This window comes from Bufo gargarizans, chromosome 5, assembly GCF_014858855.1.
Source record: "Bufo gargarizans isolate SCDJY-AF-19 chromosome 5, ASM1485885v1, whole genome shotgun sequence".
NCBI lineage: Eukaryota > Metazoa > Chordata > Amphibia > Anura > Bufonidae > Bufo > Bufo gargarizans.
In genome coordinates this window covers 315,943,836-315,964,231 of record NC_058084.1, presented here as the reverse complement: position 1 = coordinate 315,964,231, position 20,396 = coordinate 315,943,836, and the positions used below count along the sequence as shown (strand labels likewise).

At 40.9% G+C, this 20,396-nt stretch overlaps 1 protein-coding gene across 2 annotated transcripts in view; it reads right to left on the bottom strand.

The window, feature by feature from the left end:
- Positions 1-2,506: 2,506 nt before the first annotated feature.
- Positions 2,507-20,396, bottom strand: part of CDYL (chromodomain Y like) — a 78,994-nt gene continuing 61,104 nt past the window's right edge. For both annotated transcript variants that reach the window (XM_044293366.1, XM_044293367.1), the window contains 5 exons: positions 12,480-12,733; positions 8,873-9,045; positions 6,687-6,897; positions 4,116-4,259; positions 2,507-4,023 (listed from right to left, as the gene is read on the bottom strand). In XM_044293366.1, the coding sequence (XP_044149301.1) occupies positions 3,865-4,023; positions 4,116-4,259; positions 6,687-6,897; positions 8,873-9,045; positions 12,480-12,733 (941 nt within the window). In that variant the 3' untranslated portion in view covers positions 2,507-3,864. The remainder of the gene's footprint in view (positions 4,024-4,115; positions 4,260-6,686; positions 6,898-8,872; positions 9,046-12,479; positions 12,734-20,396) is intronic.

Sequence of the window (20,396 nt, the reverse complement as noted above, 5' to 3'; positions counted from 1 at the left end):
ACTCATTTAAGCCATATTCTTATTAGTTTGATTAAAAAAATTGCTATGAATGTTTGAGCTGCCAGGAGTTCAAACATAAAGGGCTATACATCCAGGACAAAAACTGCTGAAGATATGATTTTTATCTCAAAATGAGTAAATCGCGATCATAAAAAAATTGTTCCTAAAAGGTGTTTATGGACCCAGAGTGAGTTGAAATGTGTAAGTGGTTGCCATTATGTTAAAGAATTCATTTTTCTCTTTTACATTATTAAAAGATTCCCCCATACTAAACATAACTATATATTCACTACTACAGCTACTCTTCATGCCATAATAGTAATAATGCTTTCCCTTATAATAGAGTCAGAAATGCTGTAACATCCTATCGTATTTTTCGCCGTATAAGACGCACCGGCCTATAAGACGCACCTAGGTTTTTGAGGAGGAAAATAAGAAAAAAAAATTTGAACCAAAAGGTGCACTTTTGGTGGGTTTTGAACTAATTGTGGTCTGTGGGTGACGCACTGTTATGGGGGATCTGTGGGTGGCACTGTTATGGGGGATCTGTGGGTGACACTTATGGGGGATCTGTGGGTGGCACTGTTATGGGGGATCTGTGGGTGGCACTTATGGGGGATCTGTGGGTGGCACTTATGGGGGATCTGTGGGTGGCACTTATGGGGGATCTGTGGGTGGCACTTATGGGGGATCTGTGGGTGACACTTATGGGGGATCTGTGGGTGACACTTATGGGGGATCTGTGGGTGACACTTATGGGGGATCTGTGGGTGACACTTATGGGGGATCTGTGGGTGACACTTATGGGGGATCTGTGGGTGACACTTATGGGGGATCTGTGGGTGACACTTATGGGGGATCTGTGGGTGACACTTATGGGGGATCTGTGGGTGACACTTATGGGGGATCTGTGGGTGACACTTATGGGGGATCTGTGGGTGACACTTATGGGGGATCTGTGGGTGACACTTATGGGGGATCTGTGGGTGACACTTATGGGGGATCTGTGGGTGACACTTATGGGGGATCTGTGGGTGACACTTATGGGGGATCTGTGGGTGACACTTATGGGGGATCTGTGGGTGACACTTATGGGGGATCTGTGGGTGACACTTATGGGGGATCTGTGGGTGACACTTATGGGGGATCTGTGGGTGACACTTATGGGGGATCTGTGGGTGACACTTATGGGGGATCTGTGGGTGACACTTATGGGGGATCTGTGGGTGACACTTATGGGGGATCTGTGGGTGACACTTATGGGGGATCTGTGGGTGACACTTATGGGGGATCTGTGGGTGACACTTATGGGGGATCTGTGGGTGACACTTATGGGGGATCTGTGGGTGACACTTATGGGGGATCTGTGGGTGACACTTATGGGGGATCTGTGGGTGACACTTATGGGGGATCTGTGGGTGACACTTATGGGGGATCTGTGGGTGACACTTATGGGGGATCCTCTCTGGATGGCACTTATGGGGGATCCTCTCTGGATGGCACTTATGGGGGATCCTCTCTGGATGGCACTTATGGGGGATCCTCTCTGGATGGCACTTATGGGGGATCCTCTCTGGATGGCACTTATGGGGGATCCTCTCTGGATGGCACTGTTATGAGGATGAGGATCTGTGAATGACAGTTATGGGGGGGATCTGTGGATGACACATATATAGCATCTTATGCTGTCATCCACAGATCCCCTCCATAAGTGTCCCTGTAGTGAATGACCCTCAATACAGGGGGTGGGGGTCGCATCTGCTTTAATAATGACAGCGGGGCCCGTGCAGTGACTATTCTACTACACGGGCCCCGCTTACTGTATAATCATATCTCTCTAATAGTTAATTGTTGTGTGCATGTAATCGCATAATGAGCGCTAATGAGCGCTGTGTATTACCGTACTTAAAACTAGCAGCGCTCGCCGTTCGGAGCAGAGAGGAGGCAGGAGGCAGGCCGGGAGGACGGGCGCTTGAAACGTGAGTCATACGTCACGCGCCTGCGCCGCTTGCTTCATTCATAAGTGGGCGGTGCAGGCGCGTGACGTATGACTCACGCTGCAAGTGCTCGTCCTCCTGGCCTGCCTCCTGCCTCCTCTCTGCTCCGAACGGCGAGCGCTGCTAGTTTTAAGTACGGTAATACACAGCGCTCATTAGCGCTCATTATGCGATTACATGCATGCAACAATTAACTATTAGAGAGATATGATTATACAGTAAGCGGGGCCCGTGTAGTAGAATAGTCACTGCACGGGCCCCGCTGTCATTATTAATGCAGATGCCGCCCCCAGCCCCTCCTCCCTCACAGCTGATACACCCGCCGCGCGGCATCGCGGCGGGTGTATCATTGAAAACTGGGCAAAAGAAGCTACATTCGCCGTATAAGACGCACTGCTATTTTCCCCCCACTTTTGGGGGGAAAAAAGTGCGTCTTATACGGCGAAAAATACGGTAGTTGTTTTAAAGTGACAGAAAAATCACAAAAGCCTGCCAGAACATTAAGTTAAGAAAAATTTGTTTTATTTTAGCCAATTTCACAGCTGTATATTTTAGAAAACTTTACAGACTGTACAATGTATATATTTTATCTTCGGAACAAAGGCATAGGTCCAATAAATGCAAATACTGTACCAACCCAAGCTACAGGCAGATTTACACAGAGAACAACTCTCCGACAAGAATGGGATATGGTCAGTTTGAAGTAAAAATGTAAAAACTGTACAAAAATAATGTGGATTACTTTTCTTCATATATTCAACTACTTTGCAAGAACAGGTATTTTAGTTTCCAGAGTAATAAATCTGTAGTCCTGTAGTCACCAATCAATGACACACTCCGGGAATTGATGGCACATTTGATATATTTACAGAGACACTCCTAAACTATACAGAAAAGTAAAATATATATATTTGGGATTTGTATAGTGTATTGATTAAAAAAGGCAATAGAATAGAATAGCACACTCCTAATAAAAAAAGGTAGTTTGGGGAGGGTATTTTGCAATTTAATAGTGTACCAAAATTAACTTAAATAATAAAATATATTCTAGTGAGACCTAACATTTATACATGTATGAACATAAAATTATTTTTGGTGTAATACATTACCTGCAAACAGCTAGGAAGTTTCACTCAGGAACTAGACAACTATATAAAATTGCTTCTGAAGAGTAAATGAACCTCAGGCTTAGACACAAGATAAATCAGTGACCTGTTAATACTGCTTCACACAAAGGAAAAAGACCTTGACAGTGGTTTCATCATGCTAATGTAAAATAACCTGGACATGTTCCTGACAATATACAAAGATCTGTTTTCCTTTCCTCTCCATTTTATTAGCATATGTCCTGAGTTTACGCACACTCTTTTTGGGGCTTGTTACGATGCATCCGTACACAGTTATAGTTTTGTGGGAACTGATTAAGTCCTTTACAAAAAAAAAAAAAAAAAAGTCCATGTCTGAGGTATTTTACCTTCTTCCAACCTCAGTGGGCAATGAAAGTCAGGGCTCACTGCTACCCGTTTTTTTTAATTTTATTTTAAATATATATTTATATAATTTCATATATATATCTTATGAACAAAAAAAATATGAATTTTCTATATTTCCTTGTCACGCAAAAGTTTGTCAACATCTTCTTTCGGTACAACTTCTACAGAGTTCAAGAAGTGGATTGCTAGATGTTTTGTAAGTATACTCCATATCGTACGCCTGCCCAGAAAATAAAAAAAATGGCAGGGTTCAGTTATTTGTTCCAAACGTGAAAGAAAAAAAAAAATATTTAAATAATCTAGAGCATCGCAATGGGTGCAGATATCCCTTTAAGTGTTTCAAGGCTACTTCATAAAACAAAAGTAATGGATTTTTAAAATTCATCAATTTTCCTTTGCAAGTATTTCAACATGGAGTCCATTCCTTGAGCAGATCCCCAGATCTTCTTAAGCAGTTCACACTCCCTTTCATTTGTTTGTTCCAAATCTCCTCTCATGACATTCCGGACTAAAGCTTTGGACTCTTCAAGTACCTGTTGAACAAGGAGAAAGAAAATGAATATTTTGTACCTCATCCATAACCAAGTGAGCAATAAGATATCTTCATAACATAAGATCCACATACGACGGGATTGCAGTTCACAAGTTCCTTAATGCGGACCATAACTTCTTGTGTGAATGTCCCAGGCCAGAAGACCTGAGATACAAGGCCTTTTGCACATGCTTCTTGAGCCGTTAGTTTCCTTCCACTGAGTAACATCTCATTTGCCTAAAATGAAAGAACATGAAATGTTTGGTAACTATTCACATGATTGGAAGAAGAACTATCCAACGCAAGTTATCAATCACATATATATCAAATGTTTTTTTGGGGGATTTACATATATTTTGTAACAATTATGCAGTGTTTTCACTGGCATATTTACCAAATTTTTTGTCAAAACCATTGTGGCAAAATGTTACTTTAAAGAGGACCTATCACCAGGAAATACAGTACAATCTGCAGGTGGCATGTGTTAGAGCAGAAGAAGTAGATTGCTGTGTAGTATTGTGGGAAAAGATTCAGCAAAACTTAAAGTAACAAGGCCAATAAGATAATGGGTTGCATCAAAAGGGGCATGGATGCCCAAGATGAGAACATACACTCACCTAAAGAATTATTAGGAACACCATACTAATACACCCCCTTTTGCCTTCAGAACTGCCTTAATTCTACATTGCATTGATTCAACAAGGTGCTGATAGCATTCTTTAGAAATGTTGGCCCATATTGATAGGACAGCATCTTGCAGTTGATGGAAATTTGAGGGAAGCACATCCAGGGCACGAAGCTCCCGTTCCACCACATTCCAAAGATGCTCTATTGGGTTGAGATCTGGTGACTGTGGGGGCCATTTTAGTACAGTGAACTCATTGTCATGTTCAAGAAACCAATTTGAAATAATTCGAGCTTTGTGAAATGGTGCATTATCCTGCTGGAAGTAGCCATCAGAGGATGGGTACATGGTGGTCATGAAGGGATGGACATGGTCAGAAACAATGCTCAGGTAGCCCGTGACATTTAAACGATGGCCAATTGGCACTAAGGGGCCTAAAGTGTGTCCAGAAAACATTCCCCACACCGTTACACCACCACCACCAGCCTGCACAGTGGTAACAAGGCATGATGGATACATGTTCTTATTCTGTTTACGCCAAATTCGGACTCTACCATTTGAATGTCTCAACAGAAATCGAGACTCATCAGACCAGGCAACATTTTTCCAGTCTTCAACAGTCCAATTTTGGTGAGCTCGTGCAAATTGTAGCCTCTTTTTCCTATTTGTAGTGGAGATGAGTGGTACCCGGTGGGGTCTTCTGCTGTTGTAGCCCATCCGCCTCAAGGTTGTGCGTGTTGTGGCTTCACAAATGCTTTGCTGCATACCTCGGTTGTAACGAGTGGTTATTTCAGTCAACGTTGCTCTATCAGCTTGAATCAGTCGGCCCATTCTCCTCTGACCTCTAGCATCAACAAGGCATTTTCGCCCACAGGACTGCCGCATACTGGATGTTTTTCCCTTTTCACACCATTCTTTGTAAACCCTAGAAATGGTTGTGCGTGAAAATCCCAGTAACTGAGCAGATTGTGAAATACTCAGACCGGCCCGTCTGGCACCAACAATCATGCCACGCTCAAAATTGCTTAAATCACCTTTCTTTCCCATTCTGACATTCAGTTTGGAGTTCAGGAGATTGCCTTGACCAGGACCACAACCCTAAATGCATTGAAGCAACTGCCATGTGATTGGTTGACTAGATAATCACATTAATGAGAAATAGAACAGATGTTCCTAATAATTCTTTAGGGGAGTGTAGTCCTACCACTTTACAAATCACTAGTCAGACCACACATGGAGTACTGTGTACAGTTCTGGGCTCCTGTGAACAAGGCAGACATAGAGCTGGAGAGGGTTCAGAGGAGGGAAACTAAGGTAATAACTGGAATGGAGCAACAGTACCCTGAAAGATGATCAACATTAGGGTTATTCATTTTAGAAAAAAAGACGACTGAGGGGAGATCTAATGAATATGTATAAATATATCAGGGGTCAGTACAGAGATCTCTCCGATCATCTATTTATCCCCAGGACTGTGACGAGGGGACACCATCTGCGTCTGGAGGAAAGAAGGTTTGTACACAAACACAGAGAAGGATTCTTTACGGTAAGAGCAGTGAGACTATGTAACTCTCTGCCTGAGGAGGTGGTGATGGTGAGTTCACTAAAAGAGGGGCCTGGATGTATTTCTGGAGTGTAATAATACAGGCTATAGCTACTAGAGAGGGGTCGTTGATCCAGGGAGTTATTCTGATTGCCTTATTGGAGTCGGGAAGGAATTTTTCCCCCCTTAAGTGGGGAAAATTGGCTTCTACCTCACAGGGTTTTATTTGCCTTCCTCTGGATCAACTAGCAGGATAACAGGCAGAACTGGAAGGACAGATGTCTTTTTTCGGCCTTATATACTATGTAAAATAGGGGAAGACGCAAAAGCTTTTCAAACATCTTTCTAGTTTCAGATTGTGTTATTTCCACTTTAATATAAAATCAGCAATTTAACAGTACCTTACTACAGTCATATAATACTCTGAATAGATTGAGTTAATCAATAAGTAATAACAATGTCTGTGAAATAAAATAATTGTAGAAAGAAAACTTACTGATGCAATGCCCATTATTTTAGGAAATAGTAATGATGAACAACCATCTGGGCTTTGTCCAAAAGTAGTGTAAGGTGTCTGAAACCATGCCTTCTCATTTGCCCAGATAACATCACAAAGAGGCAATATAGAAGCCCCCAATCCTATTGCAGGTCCATTTACAGCAACGATAATTGGTTTTTTAAACTGAATAAAAGTATTTACAAATACTCTGCAAAATAATATATCCAAGAGTTAGTATAAAAGTAATAAAATAAATGCATAATTGTAAGAAATATATTTACTAGATTGTATCATACAGCTATTAATCCAGTGCTGGAAGGGCATGCGGGGACTCTTTCGAGACATTACATTAAAAAGTGACAAATAGTAACCTACTACCCAAGAGGGACTTGACACTGACAGTTACACTGGACCATCAATACGTCATTTTATAGATCGTGAAACAATTAAGCTTATCTTTCACTTAAATTATCCAGTGAAGAGTTATGATATGATATTTACTTACATAATATGATGCCATCTCGTGTTCACACTGTATAGCAATGGGAACGTCTATCTACTGAGTCTTGTGCTGCTGCTACATACATGGTAAACCTCTGTTCACTGCTGAGCAGCTACCAGAAATAGCGTTCTCACCTGTTGTATTCACTGCAGAGGTGCTAATAAAAATGTCTCTCTAAGGGTCACTATGTAAAAAACTGGGGAGAATCATTGAGCATGTGTGACCAGCAGCACTCAAGCTCAGTAGAGGGATGAGCAGACTGCTTTACACTTTGAACTCCAGGCAGTGCCATACTATGTAAGTAATCATCATAACTCTTCATTGGACCATTTCCTGACATGTATGATCTATAAAATTAATATGACATTTAATGGTATGATAAACCCTTTAAAGGGGTTATCCAGCTCTTTGTAACTGATGAACTACCCTCTGGATAGGCCATAAGTATTTGATCAGTGGTGGTCCAATACCTGGGACACCCGCTAATCAAATGCTGAAGAAAACTCCAGCCTTCTTGCTGTTTACCCTAGGCCAGTGAGGTCATGACAAATGGGATTAAGCTGTGCCTAGAACACGTGACCACCGGGCGTGACGTTACTGGCTTAGGATAAGCAGCGAGAGGGGCTCTCTCAAACAGCTGATCGTCGGGGGTCCTGGGTGTCGGACCTTCCCCAATGAGATGCTGATGACCTATCTAGAGGATAGGTCATCTAGTAAAAAGAGTTGGATAGCCCTTTTAAGAATAAAATTTTACAGAATGCTTAAAGTAACATTAAAATGTAGAACACATGATTGCGCTCTTTTTTTCAGACTCATTGACTTGAATGGGTCCATGGTCCGCACTTTGTGGCAAAGTATAGGACATGTTCTATCCCTTTGCAGAACAGACAAATGGATGCACAAAAGACAGAATATGTCTGCAAAACAGGGACCATGGACTCAAAGTCAACGCAGACAGCATACAGACCGCATCGGTATTCTGTGGATCAGCAGTTTGCGAAACCACAAAGCGGTCACAGTTGTGTGCATGAGACCATAACCTTTTCTCATTGGATCCTATCCTTTCTCATATTGCAATCAGATCTGTAACAAATACAGTATATAAAAAAATGTATTCTTTTACTTATCACCCAGGAAATCAGTCATTTTGGTCCTTTTTTTTTTTTGTTTTAACAAAAACACTTCTGGCTGTCAAGTAACTAGCTGCAGAGTGTATCCTCCCTCATTGCTCAATTTGCAATAGAAAACTAGAAACACTAAACCCTGCCAATGGCCAAACCAGGAACCCCTAATTACCTGTGCGCCAGAAAAAAAAGGGATCACGAATACATTACAACTCTTGCTCTTAGCAAAAATGCTACACTGACAAATTGTCGTCTGCAAAATTTTATGCATGCCAATAATGTTTTAATTATTTACGCTTAGGTCTGGTGTTGGTTGGTTAATAATGGATATGAAAATTAAACAATAAGTTATATATTCTACCATTTCCTTATAACACTAAAATATTATTATTATTTTTTTAAATGCACACACTTATCTAACATTCAACATTTGTACAATAGGTCAAATATGAACTGGCAAATATATACAGTAACTGCTTGAATGAATTCATTTTCCACTGATTACTCCAAGCTACTTGTATATAACGCGGCACAGTTTTTAGAGATTGTGCACATACCTAATTGCATCTGCCATTTTAGTGCTCTCTTTTTTTCGATCATCTGTCAAGCGTCTTATAAAATAAATAAAATCCAGCCCACAGCAAAACACACTCCCAACTGCACTGAAAAGAACTAGCTTGCTGTCATCTGCAGCTGCCGTGGCTAGTGCACCCTGGACCTCCTTCATTACCTGCAAGACAGAGAGAGAATGTTCAATTTATGGCAGTAGATTACTCTTACCCAGGCAATGTGAAACTGCTAAGTCTTGTTATTAGCAAGAAAGGAAGGCTGCAGAAAAGTTTGGACTGTCTAGCCCGGCTTTTCTAAATCTGAGTTACACAGCTTAGAATTCTAAAATGAAAGATGCAAAACGCAAAACTAAATCATAACTTGAAGCAGGGTTTTATAGCCAAAAAAAAGTTCTTCCAATTTTTGTACTTTGATTTACCACCTTAAAGGGGTAGTCCGAGTTATTTTTTTGTGTTTTGTGTGTTTTTAACTAAATCAAATGAAGAGGCTTTACCATGTTCTTACTGCATCTGCAGTGGCTCCTTTCTCAGATTTCACTGAGGGTCACACGACTTGTGATAGCTTCTTTCCCTGCTCTGATGAGGTTTCGTTCACAAGCCTGAGACAGCAGATATGTGTCTGCTCTCTCCTTGGATTCTTCAGGAAAAACTTTAACCCCTTCAGCTGAAGGCTTTACTGAGTAGCTGCAGGCAGAGAGGAGACAGATGCTGGCCACAGGAACTGACAGACTAGAGGAGTTCTGCAGAGCATTGCACAAGAACAAGTAGGGAGAAGATCCTGTGTGTATCAGCAGTGTCATTGTACAGCTGGGACTTGTAGTCCCACACATACAACATGTTGCTGAGTGTCCCAGCAGGCAGACATGTCACTCAGGGCAGACTTATTCACTCCATTTGCAGAGCAGGTAAACAAAGGGCCAGAATAGAACCAGGGAAATGAGGAAATGACAATGTATAATCTTTTTTGCACATCAGATTTACAGTGCTATATTTTTTTTTCTTCATAACTCGGACAACCCCTTTAAGTTATGTAACTGCCACAAACAAAAAAGTATATACAAACTGCATATACACAACACAAAATGTACAATTACAGGAAGTTAAATCCATCTTCTATACACAGCCCAATCTACCTTTTTACATTTCCTTCTATACAAGCTTCGTGGTAGCAACTGTGGAAGCAGGAGGTCTCATTGGAATTCCCTGCTTGCATAACTGAACTGCCTTCCTAACTCATCTCTGCATTCTGTAATTATGTCAAGTATCACTATATTACAGAAATATTAGAAATTAAATAGTCAATTTAGAGTAAAAGGAGCTGTAATTCCACACTAGATGCATCTGTCTAAAATTAAAGTAGTATTACTGTAAATCAAATAGCTTTAAAGGGCTGTCCATTTGGTAAAATGTTTTTAAAACAGAGTCAAATTTATATAGCCAGTAAATAGAAGATACAAAAATTGAGATGCCTCAGTGGTTGATACCTTTTAAAGGCTAAAGGCTGTATTGCACAGCAGATGTGACAAACAACTGTCGGGAGGGAAGCGGTCCCTCCTGGTAATCACCTGCTCGCTAGTGGAGGAGACCGCTGGTAATACATGCAGTGATCTTCTCCGCAGCATGGGGAGGAGTGATCGCTATGCCATTGCTCGTCCCCATACTGTATGGTGCTTTGCTGGCGGCAGATCGTTATTAGACACCACGATCTGCTGTCTTTGCCACGATCCTTTGCTCACTCATTGGGCAATCAGTCTTACAGGCAGGCAGTATTACACTGCCAGATGATCGCTAACGAGTGACCATGCGAACACTCATTAGAGTACTTTGACACTAGCGGATCAGTTTTGCCCTAATGCATTCTGAATGGAAAAGGATCCGCTCAGAATGCATCAGTTGCCTCCGTTCAGTCACCATTCCGCTCTGGAGGCGGACACCAAAACACTGCCTGCAGCGTTTTGCTGTCCGTCTGACGAAGCGGACCCAAACAGATCCGCCCTGGCACACAATGTAAGTCAATGGGGACAGATCGGTTTTCTCCGACATAGTCTGGCACAATAGAAAACAGATTCGTCCCCCATTGACTTTCAATGGTGTTCAAGACGGATCCGTCATGGCTATAGAAAACATAATACAACCGGATCCGTTCATGACGGATGCACGCGGCCGTATTATTGTAACGGAAGCGTTTTTGCAGATCCATGACGGATCCGCAAAAAATGCTAGTGTGAAAGTAGCCTTAGCTGCGGGCAGTGTAATACAAGCTTAACTGAAAATATGATGACAAGATTGCAAGCTTTCAAGACTACTTAGGCATCTTTTAAAACAGCATCTGAATATCCACATAGTTATACACCAAAGTACATAGAGAGGTAGATGAGACAAGTGATAGAAAGCAGTTCAGTATTAGTGGAGGAGTAAATAGCTGTAGCAGTAAATTGTAGCAATTATCGATAAGGTGTGTAGAAGTTTTATTGTCCTGTAACAGATATTCAGTCCATGAATGCAGTGAACCCAAGAGGTCTGAGGGGCACACTTCTTAAGAGATGTAGAAGGACATAAATCTATGAGACACATTCATTCCAGGTCCGAGTGCGTTAAAAGGTGGTCATAAGCTTGTATTCCCAGACTCTCCTGTTCTTCTGAGATTTGAAATTCCCTTTTAATATCAAGACTTTCATGTCTGTGTTGTTATGGTCATGGCTGCAAAAGTGTTTCTGTACAGGCAGATATTTCCTTTCTATTTTTATTGTATGTCAGTGACAGTTCATTCTTGTTCTAAGCTTTTGACCAGTTTCACGGACAGAGAACCCCAATGGGACATTTGGTATGTACAATCAAATAGATCACATTAGAAATGGTGCAAGTGAAGGTACCTGGGATCTTGTAGTTTTGACGTGTATTGGGGACCTGTACCTTGTCGGTGGTCATTATGTATGGACAAAACAGTCAGAATAGCATAAAAAAAATTGAGATATTCACTTCACAGATTCCTCACCAGGCCAACCTCTTCCACTGCTCCATGATCCATTGCTGATGCCAATTGCTCAATGTGCAAATACATGAATGGAGAGTAACGAGATCTTTCTTATGATCTTTTCATACTTCATCTTACAACCATGGCAAGTAAAGAGGAAAGTAGTTTTCACAAACATAAATGGGGATGGTGGACATGGGTCAGCATGGGTACTCTGAACTGTTGTAAATAAGCAACACCATATACTGAATGTTCTGACACTTATTTTTTATCATACCAGCATTAACTGTTTCAGTAAGTTGTAAGCTCTTCTGTGGGATCAGATGGACTAGTGGATCGACTATCTGTGTCATGTCTTGGGCCCCTGCAACCCTGTTGCCCATTCACTAGTTCATTCTCGGGTCACTTATGAAACATCCCACAAGATCTGCTGTTTTGAAGATGCTATGACACAGTTGTCTAGCCATCACTGTCTGGCCGTTCACTGACCATTTTTCCTTCTTCCAGCACATCAACTGAGTCTCAAAGTAAACTGTTAAGATTTCATACAAAGTAGGCAGCAAAATGTAAAATGAAAAGAAAAATAATAGATTACGTTAATAATTTACTGATGAAACTAACCTCAGGATTGAGTGAATTATTCTCGGATGATTTTGTGGAAAGTAAGATATGTGTGAATCCATCCTGTTTGCGCACAACAATATCCCTGTATCGGTAAGCACTTTCAGTCTGTCTAACACTGAATCGTAGCCTTTTATCAAAAGACTGGTCTCTTCGATCATCAAAAAATCTCCGCTTTCCTGTAACTCCTGCTACTGATGTCTGCAAAGTGTTGGTACCATTTGCAGTCAATGCCTGCATGAAAGTAGACGGCCCTGAAAATAGTAAAAAAAATAAAAATTTAAAATAAATTTAAAAAAGTTATAATAAAAGATTGTTAAATACATAAACCAAACTGAATATTCCAAGTGTTATTCTATAATAGTTTTGTTTTGTTTTTTATCCTAGTGAAGCACTTGTGATTTGAACTGCAGTCAAAACAAGAATTGTTAATCCTATCTCGCTGCTCCATGAGCTCCTCACCAAAGAGCAGAAACCAAGGACAAGCAGCCAGGTAAAAGCCAAAGTAATGCCAACGTAAAAGCAGATTATCACATTATCGCAGATTATCACTATTCTGTCCTCCCTTGTGTTCCACACCATCCAATCCTAGCCATAGCATACTAAGGACAGAATAGTGCCAAACCTGTAGTGTTAACAAAGGTTAGAGGTGCTCGCACTGCCTTTACACCGACTTCAGCATTATTTGTGCGATATGGCAGAAGGATTGTTATCCTGTGCTAGCAGAGGAAAAATGGCTGCAATATCACAAAAATAAAAGCTGCACAGTATAGATTTACAATGGTGGATATATCCAACAAGAATTATTTTTTTCTTAGCACCACAGAACCTACTGGTCATCCCAAGGGTGTGTTACATGACCTTTGTTATCACCCCCTTACAAATGAGAGAGGATGTATATACTCATCACCACATGACCCCTAATGAGACCATCAATCAAGTACTCTGACTCAAATGTTGACTGGCATTCCCCTCTAATCTGATCTCCAACTGACACAGGACAGGAAGTAGGAATACATGGAGAAACCGACTTTGCGTCCACATATAAGATGTGGTGTTATTCGGAGAGTCAGTGTTGATCACATGGAACAGTTGAGGATTAGAACGGAGTCACAGTCACTGGTAAGTAAATTACCTTCACTACAGTTTACATCATGTACCTTTCTAACAAGTCAGAGAATACAAATAAAGTGTTTAAAGGGACACTGACAGGGCCAATAAGCATATTGAGGTATATATATATGGCACTACAGGTCTTATAATGGGTATTACAATCATATAAGTATCCCCCCTGTCCACATTATACATACAGTAAACTTTAAGTTTTATAACCTGCTCTAACGGTCTTCAATCTGCCCAAGGGGCGGCGTTTCACCTCTCTTGCGCCCAGCCAGCCTCCCCAACTGCCGCTTTGAAGCGCCGCCCAGCTCATGAATATTCAGTTTGCTGGGCGGCTTCTGCGGTCCCCGCTCTGAAGCGCTTCGCTTAACAGTGCCCGGCGCATGCGCCGGATCTTGTGAAGTCCGGTACAGTAAGCGCCGCCCAGCTCATCAATATTCACTTCGCTGGGCGGCGCTTACTGTCCCCGACTTCACAAGATCCGGCGCATGCGCAGGGCACTGTTCAGCGCAGCGCTTCAGAGCGGGGACCGCAGAAGCCGCCCAGCAAACTGAATATTCATGAGCTGGGCGGCGCTTCAAATTGGCAGTTGGGGGAGGCTGGCTGGGCGCAAGAGAGGTGAAACGCCGCCCCTTGGGCAGATTGAAGACCGTTAGAGCAGGTTATAAAACTTAAAGTTTACTGTATGTATAATGTGGACAGGGGGGATACTTATATGATTGTAATACCCATTATAAGACCTGTACTGCCATATATATACCTCAATATGCTTATTGGCCCTGTCAGTGTCCCTTTAAGGACACGATTTACCTTTTTTATTTTTGCATCATTTTTACTCCCTGAAATCCCAGGGCCATAACTTTATTTTTCCATTCACACAACTGTATGAGAGCTTGTTGGGACAAGTTGATCGTCCTAATGGCATCATATTATATTGCATATAATGTAGTTGGGAGCTGGATAAAATTCCAAATGGGGAAGAATTGGTAAGAATGGCAAGAATTGGAAAAAAACTCATTCTCTGGGTCACTAGGATTACAATTAGATATTGGTGGTATATCCTGAGGATAGGCCATCAATAACAAAATCTGCAACACCCCTTTAACCTTGACTGTTGGCATATTCTCTTATGAGGGTGCAACATTATTATATTGCTACTTTAGCACCTTTGGGTAGCTTTTTTTTTGAGACTGCTTGTATTTACCTCAGGTTGTGCTAGTTATATAATAGTATAGTCTGTACTTGCTACTTTCATGTATTTTGCGTGTAAGTTATAACAGCATATTTTTGCACTTTGTACTTTTCATATATATATTTTTTTAATCCTGGTGCTTTGTGACCCATTGTGTGTATCAGCCCCATTCAAGGCTGTGCAGTGATCAGTGGTTAGGTGTTAGGTTTTTGTGGTCTGTTAAATAAAGTCTATTTTATTTTTGCTATAAACTGGGTGTGCACCAAGTGCAAAAACTGCTCCAAACCTCTGGCAGTAAAACGGCTATTGAGACTTTCTAAGCGCATCTTATCATACCCAATATCCTATCATAAAGATGTAATTTTTTTGTTTTTCAATTAAGCTCATGGATGGTATTGTGTTTCAGGGCTCTCTGGATCACTGAAATCAATCTCAAACACCTTTGATAATTAGTTTTCAGATGAGCCCAATTAAAGGAAAACTACTTAAGAAGGACATTTCACATTATTAAGCAAGCCACAGGTTTCAAGCATATGGTAAAGAAAAAGGATCTCTGCTGCCGAAAAGCATCAAATAGTGGAATGCCTTAGACAAGGTATGAAAACATTAGCTATTTCATGAAAACTTAAGAGTGATCATCGTACTGTGAAGAGATTTGTGGCTGAAATGGTTGCAGAGGGCCCAGAAATACATGAAGACTAATTTTCAAACAATCTTGTTTACTCATGAGTGCCGTGCAACCCAGGATTTTCCAAATGGATAAAGTAGTGGATGGTTGATGGATGATCACCATGTCCCAACAAGGCAGCAGAGTCATATTTTGGGCTGGAATCATGGGGAGAGAGCTGGTAAGCCCCTTTAGGGTCATTGAAGATGTGAAAATGACCTTGGCAAAGCATATCAAGTTTCTGACTGACCACTTTCATCCATGGTACAAAATAAGAAACTGTGCCTTCTGTAGCAAATTCATCTTCATGCATGACAATCCACCATCTCATGCTGCAAATAATACCTCGGAGTCATTGGCTGCTTTGGGCATAAAAGGAGAGAAAGTCATGGTGTGACCACCATCCTCCCCTGACCTCAACCCTATGGAGAACCTTTGGAGTATTCTGAAGCAAAAGATCTATGAGGTTGGGAGGAAGTTCACATCAAAACAGCAGCTCTGGGAGACTATTCTGACATCCTGCAAAGAAATTTAGGCAGAAACCCTCCAAAAACGTACAAGTTCAACGGATGCAAGAATTGTGAAGGTGATATAAAAAAAGGGGTCCTTTTTTTAACATGTAACTTGGCCTGTTAACATGTTGATTAAAATAGCTTTTGATTTCAGTAAGGCCTTATGCATATAGGCGTTGTGCGGCCGGGACGGATTGAGACCCATTCAACATGTTCAATTTTTTGGCGGTGCAGAGGCACGGACAGAAACACCACAGAAGCACTCAAGGAGTGCATTCAAGTGAATGGGCCACGGCCGCGGCAACATGTGCATGAGGCCTAAACTGTGACCTCTTAATGCTGCAAATTCAACAATTTTGAGTTTTTTTAATTTGTGAAAAATACTGTTATCATTAGGAGGTTTGCTCAATAAAATTTGATTTATACACTAATGGTTGATGACTTGAACATTATATTGTCATTTGTATACACCATTTAGGAAAATCAGAGAGAAATATCATTTGCATTGTAATTTGGAACACAGTGTATTTATATAGCCCTCTCAAAGAAATGTCATATAAAGGTCAATTAAAACAATATGCTATGCCTGGAAAATCCCTGTCAATTGATTGCACTGTTGGATAACAGAGCTGTTCCATGTAGGATTCTTTGTATTTTAGTATAATGATATTGCTTTATTTTGATTTGGGGGCTTCAGAATTAATCCCTTAACGACTGGGCCATTCTGCAACTTCATGATCAGGCCGATTTTTGCAAATATTATATGGTTCACTTTATGTAGTAATAACTTCTTTCACTTATCCAAGCCATTCTGAGACGGTTTTCTTGTGACACATTGTACTTCAAGTTAGTGGCAAATTTGAGTCGCTATAAACCACCTTTATTTATAAAAAACATCCTACATTTACAAAGAATTTGGAAAAATTTGTAATTTTCCAAATTTGAATTTCTCTGCTTTTAAGGCAGACAATGATAACTCACACAATAGTTATTACTTTACATTTCCCATATGTCTACTTTAGGTTAGCATCATTTTGAAAATATCACTTTCATTTTTAAGACTTTAGAAGGCTTAGAATTTTGGAAGCAATTCTTACATTTTTAACCCCTTAGTGACCAAGCCTGTTTGGGCCTTTCTGACCAAGCGTTTTTCTACCTTTTTTCATGGTCTCGTTCCAAGAGCTATAACTTTTTTATTTTTCCGTCTATATAGCTTTATGAGGGCTTGTTTTTTACGGGACAAGTTGTAGTTTTTAAATGGCACCATTTTGGGGTACACATAACTTTCTGATTAACTTTTATTAACTCTTTCTGGGAGGGAGATCGGGAAAAAATAGCAATACTGCCACTGTGTTTTGACATTATAAATTTTACGGCGGTAATTTTTCGGTACAAAAAACATAATAACTTTATTCTCTGGGTCAGTACAATTACAGTGATACTAAATACTTATAATTTTTTTTAAGTTTTACTACTTTTTTTTCCAATAAAACCCCTTTTATTAACCAAAAAAAATGATTTTGCATTGCCACTTCACAAGACCCATAACTTTTTTTTTTCTTTTTCTATGAAGTTGTGTGAGGGCTTGATTTTTGAGGGACAACTTGTATTTTTCATTGGTATCATTTTGGAGTAAATGCCGCTTTTTGATCGCTTGTTATTACGTTTTTTCGGTGGAAACTAAGAATAAATTAGAAATTGTCATTTTTATTTTTTTTACGGCGTTCATCCTAGGGGATAATTTATGTAATATTTATGTAGTCCGGGTCGTTACGGACGCGACAATACCAAACACATGGGGGATATTTTCTTTTTGTATTTTTTTTCATTGAAAAGCGTATTTTCAATGGGAAAAAAAGCATATTTTTTTATTTTATGGAATTTTTTATTTAATAAATGTGTATTTTTTTTCTATTTTTTTTACTACTTAAAAGTCCCACAAGGGGACTATAATATACAGTATTTTGATTGCTTTTAAAATGTAATGCATTTACTCTATAATGCATTACATTTCAATAGCAATGCTATTCAAAGATTGACCAGCAGGCTGCACCAGAGAGGCACAGCCTGCTGGAGAGAACTGCAGGCAGGCTCGGGGCCCTGATCGGAAGCGAGGTAAGCTTCCCAACACATCAGCACCCCGTGATCACATTTTCGGGGTGCTGATGGGAGACCGCTCCCTCTGTCACCACTTTACATGCAACGGGCGCCATTGCGCCCGGCATGTAAAAAGTTAAACAGCCCGGATCGGCACTTCTGCCGGTCAGGGCTTTTAGAGCAGGGCCCCGGCTCTCATGTGAGAGCCGGGTCCGCGCTCCCCGCTGCATGGGGGAGCCGTGCAGCGCTTAGACTGGGCCGCCGTAAAAACGCAGCGGCCCAGCCTAAGGCCCCTTAGTGACCACCATAAAAACACGTATGGGTGGTCACTAAGGAGTTAAACCCCACATTTTTAAGGAGCAACATATGAAGTCACTTTGTGGGCCTTACATAGTTGAAACCACTCATAAATTACTACATTTTAGAAATAACACCCCTCAAGTTATTCAAAACGGATTTTACAAACGTTAACTCTATAGGTGTTCCAGGAAAATGGAGGTAAAATTTCAAAATCTCACTTTTTTTGGCCGATTTTACATTTTAATCCATATTTTTCCTGCCACTCAGCAAGGGTTAACAGCCAAACTAAACTCAATATCTATTACCCGGATTCTGCAGTTTACAGAAACATCCCATATGTAGTCATAAGCTGTATGGGCACACGGAAGGGCTCAAAAGGAAAGGAGCACCATATTGTTTTTGGAGGGCAGATTTTGCTGGACTGGATTTTATACTCCATGTCATATTTGAAGCCCCCCTGATGCACCCTACAGTAGAAACTACCAAAAAGTGACTATTTTGGAAACCACGTTATAAGGTGACAGTTTTATTGGTACTATTTTGGGATAAATATGATTTTTGATCGCTCGATTTTACGCTTTTTGTGAGGCAAGCTAACCACAAAATGTTTTTTTACGATGCTCACCTGACAGGTTAGATCATGCACTATTTTTATAGAGCAGATTGTTACGGACACCTCAATAACAAATATATGTATTTTTGTTGCTTGTTTCAGTTTACATAATAAAGCATTTTTGAAAAGGAATCATGTTTTTTATGTCTCCATTTACTGAAAGTCATTTTTTTTTGGGGGGGGGGGGGGGGCAATTGTCTCATGTAGGGACTAATTTTTTGAAGGATGAGGTCACTGTTTGATTGGTACTATTTTGGGGTACATCCAACGTTTTTGATCACTTTTCATACCATTTTTGGGGAAGTGAGGTGTGCAAAGTTGCAATTGCATCACATTTTTATTTATTTTTTTATGGCGTTCACCGTGCAGGAAAAGTAACATGATCCTTTTACAGTTCAGGTCGTTATGGACGGGGCGATACCAAGCATGTGTAGCGTATTATTTTTTTTTTTTCATTTTTAAACAATTATAAATGTGTGAATGTAGGAAAAAAGTTTTTTTTTACTTTTTTTGTAACCAGACCCACTTGGTTCTTGAAGATCCAGTGGGTTTGATACCTCGACAATACACTGTATAGTGTACTGCAGTGTATTGTAACGTTACACTAAGCCTGAACGGGCTCCTGCATGTGGCAGGACCCCGCCAGGCTTAGATACCATGGCAAACCTGGATGCCTCTGTATGTAGTCTGGTTGCCATGCCACAGCAGCCCGATGGGGGACAGACCTCCCTCCCTCTGTTAACCCTTCAAACCATCAGGACACTGCTACGACAGTGCAGCGGCCCGATGGAAAGGGAGGAAGCTCCCTCCCTGTTAACCCCTTTCATACGGAGTTCCTTACGGACTGTGGCATGGAAAGGATTAAACGGCCGACATCGGTGCCAGCATACTGGGACACTGGGGGGCTTCATAGACTCCCTAACAGCGCAGCCCCGATCTCCTCAACACTCACTGGCAGGTTGAGGAGATCGGAGCTGCACTGTAGGGGTTGAGCCTGCTGCCAAGCAGGCTCATGCTGCAATTGGTCAGTCAAATCTGACTGACCAATCACAGCGATTAAAAGGCAGGGGCCACTCATGACACCTGTTTGCATGCCGGTGTCACCGCATGTAATTTTACAGTAACACTTTGAATTCATGACGTACTGTGAACGTCATGATGCGGTAACTAACCCCCGATCATGATGTACACAGTATGTCATAGGTTATTAAGGTTAAATAAGCATTCCCGCTAAAATGTTTATCTTCTGGCCTGCTAACAACTAGTAATGCAAGTAGTCTTAACGATGCCTTTATTCATGAGATATATACTCCATACCAGTACTCTATCCAACACGACCGGCACTCAAATTCTCTTTTTAACTAAGCCTCTTACATGTGGATACAACCAACAGGAACAGGAAATATCTAAAGCCTTC